Source organism: Micropterus dolomieu, linkage group LG07, assembly GCF_021292245.1.
Source record: "Micropterus dolomieu isolate WLL.071019.BEF.003 ecotype Adirondacks linkage group LG07, ASM2129224v1, whole genome shotgun sequence".
Taxonomy (NCBI): Eukaryota; Metazoa; Chordata; class Actinopteri; order Centrarchiformes; family Centrarchidae; genus Micropterus; species Micropterus dolomieu.
In genome coordinates, this window is record NC_060156.1 from 1,210,171 (window position 1) to 1,223,033 (window position 12,863).

General features: G+C 41.5%; 1 protein-coding gene across 1 annotated transcript in view; it reads left to right on the forward strand.

The window, feature by feature from the left end:
* The window catches only part of ttn.2 (titin, tandem duplicate 2), a 217,544-nt gene that overhangs the window by 94,006 nt on the left and 110,675 nt on the right, over positions 1–12,863 (forward strand). The window contains exons 97-109 of the mRNA XM_046054487.1: positions 4,826–4,897; positions 5,163–5,276; positions 5,378–5,476; positions 5,992–6,036; positions 6,527–8,176; positions 8,699–8,749; positions 8,882–9,277; positions 9,405–9,683; positions 10,243–10,512; positions 10,619–10,758; positions 10,873–10,999; positions 12,189–12,455; positions 12,557–12,823. Coding sequence (XP_045910443.1) covers positions 4,826–4,897; positions 5,163–5,276; positions 5,378–5,476; positions 5,992–6,036; positions 6,527–8,176; positions 8,699–8,749; positions 8,882–9,277; positions 9,405–9,683; positions 10,243–10,512; positions 10,619–10,758; positions 10,873–10,999; positions 12,189–12,455; positions 12,557–12,823 — 3,777 coding nt within the window. The remainder of the gene's footprint in view (positions 1–4,825; positions 4,898–5,162; positions 5,277–5,377; positions 5,477–5,991; positions 6,037–6,526; positions 8,177–8,698; positions 8,750–8,881; positions 9,278–9,404; positions 9,684–10,242; positions 10,513–10,618; positions 10,759–10,872; positions 11,000–12,188; positions 12,456–12,556; positions 12,824–12,863) is intronic.

Consider the following 12,863-nt stretch of genomic DNA (forward strand, 5'->3'; position numbering starts at 1 on the left):
TGAACAAGACCAGCTGAAGGTCAGCACAGCTGAAGATAAAACCTTCAAAGTTAGTCCTCTCAAACAGACTAAAACAAAACAGGAACACATTGAAAGAAAGGTTTCAGTTAGACCTGTGATGGAGGAAACCTCTAAAGAATTGGAAATAGCTCCTGAAAATCTTGAAGAACTCAAAGAAACTGAATTTGCAGCAGTTGATGAGGAAATTCGTGTGGCAGACGGTATTCATAAAAAGGAATCAATATCTCTGAAGGAGAGACGACGACAGTTAGCTAAAACTAAAGAGGATGCAGACGAACAGGTCCCCTCAAAGTTTAAAGTTAAAACTAAAAAAGCAACTCCCCTTAAAGATGGTACACCTGAAAAACAGGCCGAAATTAAAGAGTTTGTCACAGAGCGTGCAACACTTGATGAGGACATTGATTTACCAGAGACCGAGTCAGTATGTCCACAAGAACCACAACAGAAACTCACCAAACCTCAAGAGATTATCGTTGAACAAGACCAGCTGAAAGTCAGCACAGCTGAAGATAAAACCTTCAAAGTTAGTCCTCTCAAACAGACTAAATCAAAACAGGAACACATTGAAAGAAAGGTTTCAGTTAGACCTGTGATGGAGGAAACCTCTAAAGAATTGGAAATAGCTCCTGAAAAACTTGAAGAACTCAAAGAAACTGAATTTGCAGCAGTTGATGAGGAAATTCGTGTGGCAGACAGTATTCATAAAAAGGAATCAATATCTCTGAAGGAGAGACGACGACAGTTAGCTAAAACTAAAGAGGATGCAGACGAACAGGTCCCCTCAAAGTTTAAAGTTAAAACTAAAAAAGCAACTCCCCTTAAAGATGGTACACCTGAAAAACAGGCCGAAATTAAAGAGTTTGTCACAGAGCGTGCAACACTTGATGAGGACATTTACACAACAGAGACCAAATCCAAAAATATTACAGTTGAAGAAGTCCAGCCAAAGACAGTTATAGATAAATACGGAGGTGTTACACCTTTTGAAGCAACAAAAATCACCCAGGAACAAGTTGGAATAACAACTTCACAGGTACCCGTGTCGGAGGAGGCAGCTGACAAACCAATAAAAATAACAGATGAAGCTAAAACAGATACTCTCAAAATAAAGGAGTCAGCTACAGTTCTGCGGGACAAACCACCCAAAGAACAAACAACTGAAGAGATGCAGTCCAAGACAGTTAGAGTTAAACATGAATATGGGGACCTAACTCTGTTAGAAGTACCAGAAACAAAACAGGAACGAGTTAAAAGAAAGTTCTTCTCTGCACCTGTGATGGAGGTTGCATCTGAAAAAACTCAGATAGTAATAGACGGAGGCTCTTTATTAGATACCAAACATATTACAGTTGAACAGGCCAAGACTAAGCAAGACATAGTTAAAGATGAACCAGAGAAAATTAAAGTTAAAACCAAGGTTTCAGATGCAGCTAAGCCAGAAGTTACACATGAACACACTTTGGTAGAAAAGGTAATGGACAAAACCACCACAGTTCTTCCAGTTGAAGAGATTAAAACCAGACAGACACAAATAGAAACAAAGACATCAGTTTCTCCTGTAATGGAGGTAACAAAAACAGACATACCAACGGAAGAAGAAGCCCTCAAGGCGATGGGTGAGTCAGAACACATTTCACAAAAGAAAGAACCACCCAAAACAGAAGAACGGCAGAAGCTTGACAAAACATCAGAGAGTATAATTGAAGATGTCCAGACAAAGAAATATAAATCCCTAAAAGAGGAAGGACAGAGTTTAGGCAAAAGTACAAAAACTATCCTTGCGGAAGTGCAGTCTAAGACAGTTGTAGTAAAAGATGAATATGATAGTGTTCCTCCATTTGAAGTAACAGAAACTAAACAGGAGCGAGTCAAAATTAAGTTCTCAGTGGCACCTGTGATGGAGGTTGCATCTGAAAGATCTCTCATTGTGAAAGAGGGAGATGCAAAATCAGAGACTCTCCAAAGGTACATCACACCTGATGAGCTGGTAAAAGATATTGCTTCAAGAAAAGAGAACATTTATAAGTCAGATGACCTTTCTCTGGAAACAAAGGAGTCTTTAAGGGACACAAAAGATATTGGAGTTGAACAAGTGAAGTCAAAAGTAGACCTAGTTCAGGATAAAACTGAGAAGGTCACTCTTATCCCAGAGAAATTACCTGAAAGACAGGGACAAATTGAAAGAAAGGCCTCAGTTGCATCCAGATCTGAAGTAACAGATCAGCACTCTTTGGTGATGCAAGAAGCCCCAGAAAAACTTGTGATTGAAAAAACCGCCACAGTTCTTCCAGCTGAAGAGATAACATTAAGTCAAAATCAAAGTGAAACAAAGACAACTGTTACTGCTGTAACAGAAGTAACAGACACTGAGATTAAAGACATTAAGTCAAAGAAATCAAAATCCATAAAGGACAAAGCACAGAAGTTGGACAAAGGTACAAAAGGTTCCCTTGAAGAAGTGCAGTCCAAGACGGTTTCAGTTAAAGATGAATTCGGCTGTGTTACTCCATTTGAAGAAACAGAAACTAAACAGGAACATGTTGAAAGAACAATTTCAGTTGCACCTGTGATGGAGGTTGCATCTGAGAAACATCTCATCGTTAAAGATGGAAATATTAAATCTGACACCCTCCAAAGATGTATTATACCTGATAAGCTTGTAAAAGACATTGCATCCAGGAAAGAGGACATTTATGAATCTGGCGAGGTTTCTCTTAAAAGACATTCACAAAGTCCAGAGTACCCAAAGAAGAGTGTGGACATTTTATCTGAAAAACAAGAGATCACAGATAAAGATATTCCGTTAAAAGAAGTCACAAGTCAATTTAAAACCAACAAAATCGCATCTGTTGAGGGTAAGATAGCGACAAAACAAAAGCAAACCCAAGAAAATGCAGAAGTGACGGCTGTTACTCAGCAAAACACGCAAAAAATGTTTGTAGGAGTAGATGCTAAAACTGAGGCCGTTTTCAGAGACCAATCACCAAGACATGAGGAAGTTAAATATGATAGTACATCTCCAAAGAAAACAGACTCTCTAAAAGACCAAGGGCAGGTTACAGTTGCAGGCATTCCGTCTAAAACAGACACAATTCAGGACGTTTTGCTCAGTGTTACCACAAATGTAGAATCAAACCCGGAAGAAATAGAAAGAAAGACTTCGAGGACACCTGTAATGGATGTTGCATATGAACAACCATTAATTGTTAAAGAACAGGATATTATTTTAGATGCTCCACAAAGGTATATTTCCCCTGTCAATCTAGTAAAAGACATAAAATCTAGAGACAAGGAGGCTTACATGTCAGAGAATATTTCTTTAAAGACGAAAGAAGAATCAACACTAGATAACAGACAGAAGTTAGAAGAAAGCAAGTCAGAGGTTAAAATACTTGGAGACCAAACTACCAAAGTTCCTCCAGTTGAAAGACACTCAACCAGAGCAGAGGCCACCACTACAGAATTACTTCAAGGCCAAGATCAAGAATCTGAAACTGAGTCGACAGTGGTCACAGTTAAAGATAAAAGAGCTACAGTTAGTCCTCTTGAAGGAACAAAAGTGAAGCTGAGTGAATACACTGAAAGCAAAGCAGCAGTAACTCCTGCGACTAAGGTGACATCTAAAGAATCACTCACAGCAGATGACAAACCAGAAAAATATACAAAAAGAGGAATTCTCAAAGAGAGAATCACACCAAAAGAGGAACTTGGAACAACCGTGTCCACTGATGTAGACTTTAAAGATGATGAAAGGCCAGAAATAGTTACTGTTGAGGGCCAAGCTGCTAAAGTTTCTTCCATAGGAGGAATGAAAGTAAGACGGGAACAAGTTGAAAGAAAACCCACAGTTACATCGTTGGTGGAGCAAGATGCTTTAGAAAGACAACTGGCTAAAACCAAGGAATTGAAGACAGAAACAATGGGGAAAGACGACATTGTCAAAGAGTTTTGTGAACATGAAAAAACTGAGACAAAAACAAAACAAATCAAAAGAGAGCAGTTAGCTTTACCCACAAAAACAAGTGAGGAAATATATCAATCCAAAGAGGTAGCTGACGAAGAAACAAAGATTTCTGAAAAATACAAAACTGCTACAACAGAGCTAAAAGCTGAGGCCGGTGTGATGCCTAGGCATGAGCCCACTGTCAGAGAACCCTCAGTAACAGATAAAACCAAGCCAGAGATGATTCAGAAAGAGACTGCTGACCACAAAACAGACTCTCCAGAATATACGGAAGGCTCCACCAAGAAATGGGGATCAGAAGTTGAGCATCTGAAAGCAGATGTCCAAAACGTCCCTTCTCAGGAAGTCGTAACCTCAAGCAGAAAAGAGGGAGAAGCTCAAGGGCTTCAGTCCGTCTTAGAAACGAGGGTTTTGTCTTTGGAACCAGAAGGAGAAGTCTGCCTGCAAGAATCTTCAAGAGGTATAGAAAGAAAAATGTTATATGTCACCGAGCACGTGTTTTTGATCTGAGCACCAAACATCGTTGTGCACCTCCGCGTTATCATCTTCTCAAGGATTTCTTTGATTCATACCTCTTTGTCGTCATCATTTCAAGAGGATATCCATGTCATGTCACTCATTTTGTTTGGGCACAAACTGTATTTTTGCTCATTGTGAAGAACCGTCACGCTGTCGACCGGGGCGGTCTTTTTTGGTTTCTTATCACCCGATTTCTAAACCTTTGTATGTTTTCATCTTGGGTTTTCTTTGCTGTCTTTGTGTTGTTTGTCTATGCATGGTTCAGTACGCAGCCCATCAGTCTTAGTGAGTTTCTTATTGTCATGTCATTTCATTTCCAAGTTCCTGTGAAGGAGAAGGAGTCACCACCACAAGTCAAAGAAGCACTGGTAAAGCCAGCTGCTCCTCAAGAAGGTACACAACTTCTCTTTAAATCTGTTTCTGTGTGTGTCTGTGTATCTGTGTGAGGGTTTTCTGAAGGCATTCGTTTAAGAATGTCACTCTTGAGCAAATATGAATCTTTAAAATTCTATCCTGAAGAAACCCAACATATTAACCAAGTCATTAAAGAGAATGACATACTGTGGACGCCAAATAAGGGGGTTATGAACATAGAATAGCAGTATGAAGTTTGATTCTTTTTGGTGTTAAGATCTTTCTGTTTACTTTGTACTTGAAGAGAGCAAACTCCCGGCAGCTGTTAAAGTTCAAGAAGCTGCCAAAAGGCCTGAAGTCACTGACAAAACCAAAAAGTTGGAGAAGAGAATTACTCCACAAGAAGAAACAAAGCCAGGTATTCAGACAATGATTCTTAAAGAATCACCTTGTGCGTTTTAAGAAAGACCACGTGTTTTGGCTACAATACTTCAATTCCCCCTTTTCTTATGCTTGAAGTGACCAAGCCACAGCCTGTCATCAAGGCTGAAGAACCAACCAAGACAGTTGTGGAAGAAGAAAAACCGATTGTGATAGAAAAGATAGCTCCTGAGACAGGTATAGGTATTTGAAGGACTGAGAGGCGAACATCCTCTTTGTTGGAGTTATTTCCATCTTTTTCTCATCTTATTTCATCACTTCAAATGTCGACTGTATAACCATCCTCTTGTGTGTTAGTCTTGTTAGTCCGGGTCGGTATGACCTTTAGCAGCAGTACTGTGCCTTGCTGTGGTGTTGCATTGTTGGTCTTTTAATGTTGTTTGTCCTGTTTTTTTTGGTCATTAATTTATTGACCATGAATCCAACACAAGCATGCCTCATTTGTCCTTGGACACAACTTAACTTCAGCTCTTTATCTTTACGTACGACTCTTCTCTCATGTCATTCAACTAAATCATGTGACACCGGACTACTTTCATTCTGTATTAGAATATTTCTTATTTCTGAATGTGTTTGATGACAAATTCTCACAGTTTTGTAAGGTCTTCCCATTTTTAAAATCAGTGACATTGCCGTTCATGACTAATTAAATGACCTTATTAACACTTTTCTAAACTATACCTCTGTATTAGATGAAACCAAAGGGCCTGTCCAAGCACCGGGAGGAGTCAAGAAAGGTATGAGCACCGCTTACCACTCACTTAGTACGTACATTACACTGCAACTCTCAGGACTTAATCCGCAGCCATAAATATAAACCACCTGATTCTGTTCAAGTGCCCAATAACAGCCTCAAGGCTAAAACATCCACTAGGTTCATGGTTGGAGATGATGGGACACTAAAGGGTGCAAAAAAAGCTGGGAGTTGACAACTGATTAGCTCTGATTGGCTTAATACATAAATATCAAACCTTCTTACAAAGAGATCAAATAGTTATTTCAAATGTATATAAACATATTATATGTTTTTCTCTAGTATCCTTTGGAAGTCTTTTCTGTGTCCTTTCTGTGTTCTTGTTCTTGTATGTCTGTTAGCTTTATATTTTTATTTTTATTTTCTTTGTATTTTTTACATTTATTTTAATTTTTTTATGTTAAGTATGTGTTTGTTCAAATTGTGTGTCGGTTAAATGTCTAATAAGTGTTGTCAAATCTTTACTGCCTCAGAAATGGTTCTGCACAAAAAAGGTATAATTCATCCAGATGATGATGGGACGTTTGAGATTCCCACTTTGAGAAAAACAACCAGAGTCATGAAGGAAGTGGAAGAGGAGCAGGAGATTATCAAACTGAAGAAGATTCCATCAGTTCCAGCTAAAGAGGCTGAAGAAGAGGAAAAGCCTCAGAAGGTCACCAAGACCACCATCTTTGATGTTGAGCAGATGGTGCATAAAGAAGAGGCTGTTGAGATGTCAGTCGCCACCAGGAGACGTGTGGAGGAGAAGAAACCTCGAGACAAAGCAGATGTGGTGAAAAAGCCAGAAATTGTGAAGCCTAAAGAAGAGGAACAGAAAGAAGCTCCAAAAGATGCATGGACACGCCAGAAACCCGTCCCAAAAGATGAGAAACCGGAAGATAAGATTTCTTTGAAGAAAACTCCCAAGGCACCAAAGGAAGAGGAACCTACCCCACCTGCTGCAGCTTTGAAGAAAGTGAAAAAACTGCCTTCAGATGAAGTGGAACCAGAAGTAGTCAAACTAAAACCATTTGAAAAACCTGTTAAACCAGCTGAGGAGCCAGAGAAAGATCAGAAGGAGAGGCCAGACAGGGACAGTGTTCCTTTCCAGAAGGGAGAGAGGATTCCCAGAGAGGTGGAACCCAAAGAACCTGCCAAGAAAGCAGAGAAAGCTCCTCCAGAGGTTAAGGAGCCCCCAGCAAAAGTACCAAAGCCAGTAGATAAAAAGAAAACTCCAGAGAAGGAACCTGAGGAGGTCAAACCACCCACCAAGGTGAAGAAAATCCCAACACAGGAACAAGAGACAGAAAGCATCAAGCTGAAGCCCTTCTCCAGGCCTTCCAAAGAGGCTGCAGAGCCTGAGAAGAAACCAGCCGAGGAGAAAGAGAGGAAGCCAGCCGATGACCTGCGGCGTGTTCGCACAAGCGCTGATGAAAAACCAAAAGAACAAGAGCCAGAGGCTAGACCCAAAAAACCTGAGATCCCAGAAGCTCCAGAGAAGAAGCCGGAGAAGCCGAAGGAAGTAGAGGCAGTGCCAGCAAAGAAGACAGTGTCTCCGGCTCCCGCTGCTATTAAGAAGCCTGAAAAGGTTCCTGAAGAGCCCAAGCCTCTGCAACTGAAGAAGGGGGTCACACCCAAGGCAAAAGAGGACATGGAAGAAGTGGCTTTGAAGCCTGTGGAGCAGCTGAAGAAGGTTGAGCTGAAAAAGACACCATCTCCTAAGGTTGAGAAGCTTAAGGAAGAAGAGGCAATCCCTGTTGAGAAGAGGCCGAGTGTTGATAAACTCAAAAAGATTCCTAAAACTGTTTCACCCAAAGACTCTATTGAAGCTGTGACTCTCAAAAAGGTCCCAAAGAGGCCATCACCAAAGGAGGAGAAGGCTGCAGAACCAGCAAAGCCTGGTAAAGGGAAGGTTCCTCTTGTGAAGGAGGTTTCTCCTGGAGCTGTGCAGATGAAGAAGGTCGCCACCCAGCCGGAGGAGGAGATATTTGAAGAGGAGTTTGAAGCCCAGGAAGAGCAGGAGCAGGATGAAGAAGAGGCCTGGGGCTGGGAGCTGGTTCCCCGGGACAGTTACGGTTCCGAAGACTGGGAAGGTGAAGGAGAGGAAGGTGCTCTTGAGGTTCCAGGGGTGACCAGGAGAGGTGAGATGGTGGCGGCCCCAATTCGTTGGGTGACGACTGAGAAAAACCCATCCTTCATGTCATGAGTAATCTCTACCCATTCCCAACATCATGCCTCCCATTTGAAACGCTTTGACTTCCTTACCATCTTAAGTGTGACGCGACGTATGCCATCCCTTTCTTTTATTTATGTTCATGGACACTGTGTGTCCGTCTGTCTGGTCATGTTCATTGCTTTCAGTCATTTCTGTTATGTCATTTATGTGCATATCCGATCAGTCTAACATGTGTTCTCCCTCTCATTCTGTTTGTTATTCCATCTCTCCATGGTGTAAAAGCTTCATCACTGTCAAGTTGTATTCATTATTCATAATTGCAAAATGCCTGTCTTTGTTTCAGTGTCATTTCATATATTTACCATCATTATAACTTCATATTCATCTATCCATTTGAGTGGACATTACATATGTCTTGGCATGTTTATGAAGACGATGACTTAATATCATTTTGCGCAGCAAATTAATTTTAATTGTTTCTGAACAGAGGGGCAACCAGCAGAAGAAGCAGGAAGAGGTAGAGGTAGAGGGCTGAAACGTAAGTTTTAATAAACCTATGAATACTCAGCATGAAAACCCTAACACGGTCTTCAACATGAATGGTGATGCCACAGAATTCTTCTTTAAACTGATATTGGAATTAATTGTTTGTCTTTAATTTGTAATTCAGCCAAGCAGACGCCATCCCCTGGAGAAGGCAGGGGCCGCGGCCTAAAGCCTGGCGGAAAAGGCCCATCACCACCAGAGGAACCCTTCGGAGGATTCAAGCTCAAAGCCGTCCCCCTAAAGTTCATCAAGAAGATTCAGGACATCGTGTTGCAGGAAGCCGAGTCTATTGGCTCGTCTGCTGTGTTTGAGTGTGAGGTCTCTCCTTCCACTGCCATCACGTCATGGATGAAAGATGGCGGTAATCTGCGCGAGAGTCCCAAGCACAAGTTTACTTCTGATGGCAAAGATCGCAAGCTGAACATTATTGATGTCCAGCTGTCCGACACTGGAGAATACACCTGTGTGGCAAAGAACGCCGGCAAGGAAATATCATGCACAGCTAAGCTCATTGTTGAAGGTATTTATATCTCTTTTTCTGCCTTTATAATAACACCGAAGATACTCGGTATAAATAGTATCTCTCGTGATCTTACCTAAGCATTCGCCAATGTCAAATCCCTCATTGCCTTTTTATCTGCTCACAGAGCTACCTGTGAAATGGATCAAAGAGCTGGAGGAGGAGACGTCAGCTATTAAGGGTCAGGCCTTATACATGACCTGCGAGTTGAACAAAGAGAGAGATGTGATATGGAAGAAGAATGGAGAGGTCCTGAAGAAGCAGGCCGGGAAAGTTCAGATCAATATCATTGGTATGCAGCACGCTGTAACCATCCAGAACACCTCTGAGGAGGACACTGGTCTCTATACTTGTGAAGTGGCCGGCCAGGAGGATGTCCTGACGAAAACAAATGTCAAAGTGATTGGTAAGCAAAATAGGACACTTTACAAATCCCTAAACACAGTAACATACATCAATAGTGGTGCTTTCTAAGGAATGTAGACTGGAATGGATTAGGGCAGAAATGGCATTGGGAGTAATTGGGGGCGCCATCTTTGTCCCATTCTTGTTTTCAATTCACATGTTACTATAATGTAATTCAGAAACTTGAAATCACTATGTATTTGTATGCTGATGACATACAACAATATCTTCCAGTTGTTTTGAACATTATACATCTTAATGTCCAATTCAAATCTAAATGTGCTGCAGCTAAATTCAGATATCCACGGTTCCATGTTCACACTGCAAATACAGATTAGAAAGAACTTTGTAATTCTCTCCTTAAACCTTGCTTCAAACTGAAGAAATCTTTGAAAACCGCCTTAAATTAGATAAACTAAGCTAAGACTAAGCCTGTTTTAGCTCTTCTGTTCTGTCTCAGACTACACTTTAGTAATATTTAGCATTTAGTAATATAATGATCCACATTGTGTCTTTAATAGTCTGATAAACACTGATTCAGTCATTTTTTACTCCAACAGAAATTATCAAAGATTGGATTGTGAAACCACTGAGGGACCAGCATGTGAAACCAAAGGCTGCCGCTACATTTAAATGCGAGCTCTTCAAGGAGACTCCCAACTGGAAGTGGCTGAAAGGAGAGAATGAGATCACTCCTTCTGACAAGGTTGAGATCAAGAAGGATGGAAAGGAGCTGACGCTCACAATCAAGAACTGTCAGCCTGATGATGTAGCAGAATATTCCATGGAGGTGGAAGGACGCATCTACACTGCCAAGTTAACCCTAGGAGGTTCATCTATCTATCTACCTACTTACCATTCTTTACAATACGACTGTAGTGTCTTTATGTCACTTATGGTTCATATTTATGAGTACTAATACAACCTCTTTCGCAGAGCGGGAGGCTGAGATCCTGAAGCCCCTGGCCAGCGTTGAGGTGGTTGAGAAGGAAAACGCCACGTTTGAGACGGAGATCTCTGAGGAGGATGTTCCAGGGGAATGGAAGCTCAAAGGAGAGGTTTTGACCAGATCCCCGGTAAGATGGTGGACTCGTTTTCGTGAAGGATCACATTAGTCTTAAAGCATGTATTTCAACATTTAGATGTTTCACTACTTTTTATGTATAAATGCACTGTAATGTTTTCATCAGATGTGCGACATCCAGATGGACGGTGCAGTGCGTAAGCTCACGCTGAAAAATTGCCAGTTGGATCACGCCGGAGAAGTGTCCTACCAGGCGCTGAACGCTATAACCAGCGCAATGCTCAACGTCAAAGGTAAGGAGTGCTCCTGGTATGTGGGATCAGAATCACCATCGGTGCACCATGATTTTAGGATAGTAGCTGTAAAAATAAAGGCGTAAGGTCCGTGGGCAATAAAATAAAGCTTTTTGGCATCTGAGAGCGGACCTTAGATCTTTATTTAATAGGATTGAAGAATTAAAGTCATTATTTGTGCCATTCTTTGAGACTTTCTGCAGCCCGGGAAGACACGAAGGAATTTTAATTTGGGATCCCAACTTTTACCAACGGTCGAAATGTTGTCCTGTATTTGTTGTTCTATTTGTTGTACAGTCTGTTCAGTGGAAAATATGTCTGGTGTTCTGTCAGATTTGGCATTGTGTAGAAAATGTGTGTAGTGTCTCACTATATTATTTGTTCTGTCTGTGGTTACATGTTTTTTGTTATGTTTGTACTTACAGTGGCCAGTTTATTAGGTACACCAACTCCCATGTTCATGAATGGGTCCCTGCATCAGACATGAAATCACATTGTGTTAGTTTTTCCCCCAAAAAAAGGAGTTCAGTAACTGTCATTTTTGAAGAGCAGCAGAAGGTTGATTTTCCCTAATAGTCACAAACAGAAGGCAACTGGTGAAGACTTGATGTAAAGCAAGTAGAAAGAAGAAAGGCCTGAAGATTGAAGAGTCCTGTCGCATTGTGATAAAACTGTGATGCCAGCTGAACAAGATGATGGACTGGTTCTTCGACGTAAAACTTTTGGTGAATGTTTCAAATGTAAAGAAACCCTGTCCCCAGGATGTCAGCGTTCCTTGATGACTGCATTTTAGCCATGGAGTCCCCTTGATGCCAAGCTCCAAAGAAGCTGCAAGACAGTATTTTTGAACAATCCCTGGAATGCAAAGTGATGTAGTTTTGCTTAGATGACCTACACAAACTGAAGATGTCTCCTGAAGGTTTTCTGTAGGATAAGATAGGATGAGCTACGTAGAGCATTAATAAGCCGCAGTCTAGTCAGAAACAAGCAGTAGCATGGGGTTTCCATGTCACTACCCCCTGATATCCCTGTGGTATGATTCCATACACTTGTAGAACCATAGAGGGGTACAACCCAGTACTGCAGACAAGGGGGTCCATGGTAAACTGGCCACTTGGTGTAGGCTGCTGTGCTGTTGTGTTCTGTTGTGTTGGTGATGTTCTGTACCTGTGTTACCTTTTTAACCCAGAAATCGAAATGGACTTTGTTGTCCCGCTGAAGGACGTTTCTGTGCCTGAAAAGAAACAGGCTAAGTTTGAGTGCACCATCACGAAGGATGTCACTAAGGTCATGTGGTATAGAGGGGCTGACATCATCACCCCAGACCAAAAGTACGACATCATCGATGATGGAAAGAAGCATATGCTGGTCATAAACTGCTGTGAGTTTGACGATGAGGATGAATATACAATCGAGGTTTTGGGCAAAACTTCAACTGCTAGACTCACAGTGGAGGGTAAGTGCTGGACATAACTAGCAGAACCTTGATTGTTATGAGTCCGGTGCCTCGTCTTTCAAACTAACTCATATGAATATGCTTTACTAACATAATTATAGGTATCAGGCTCAAATTTATCTCGCCAATAAAGGACCAAACTGTGAAGGAAGGCAACACGGCTTGGTTTGAGCTGGAGCTCTCTCATGAGAACATCCCCGTCTCCTGGTACAAGAACGATATTAAAATTCATCCGAGCAGAACAGTGGTCACTCGTGTGGACGGAAAGAAACATGTGCTAGAATTAAAGGAGGTGACTCTAGATGATACTTGCCAAGTTAAGGCTGAGGCCAAAGGAATTCCTTCCATGGCCAACCTGACAGTCATAGGTAAACCCAGAAACCATCTGTCCTCTGTCCTCTTTCAGCC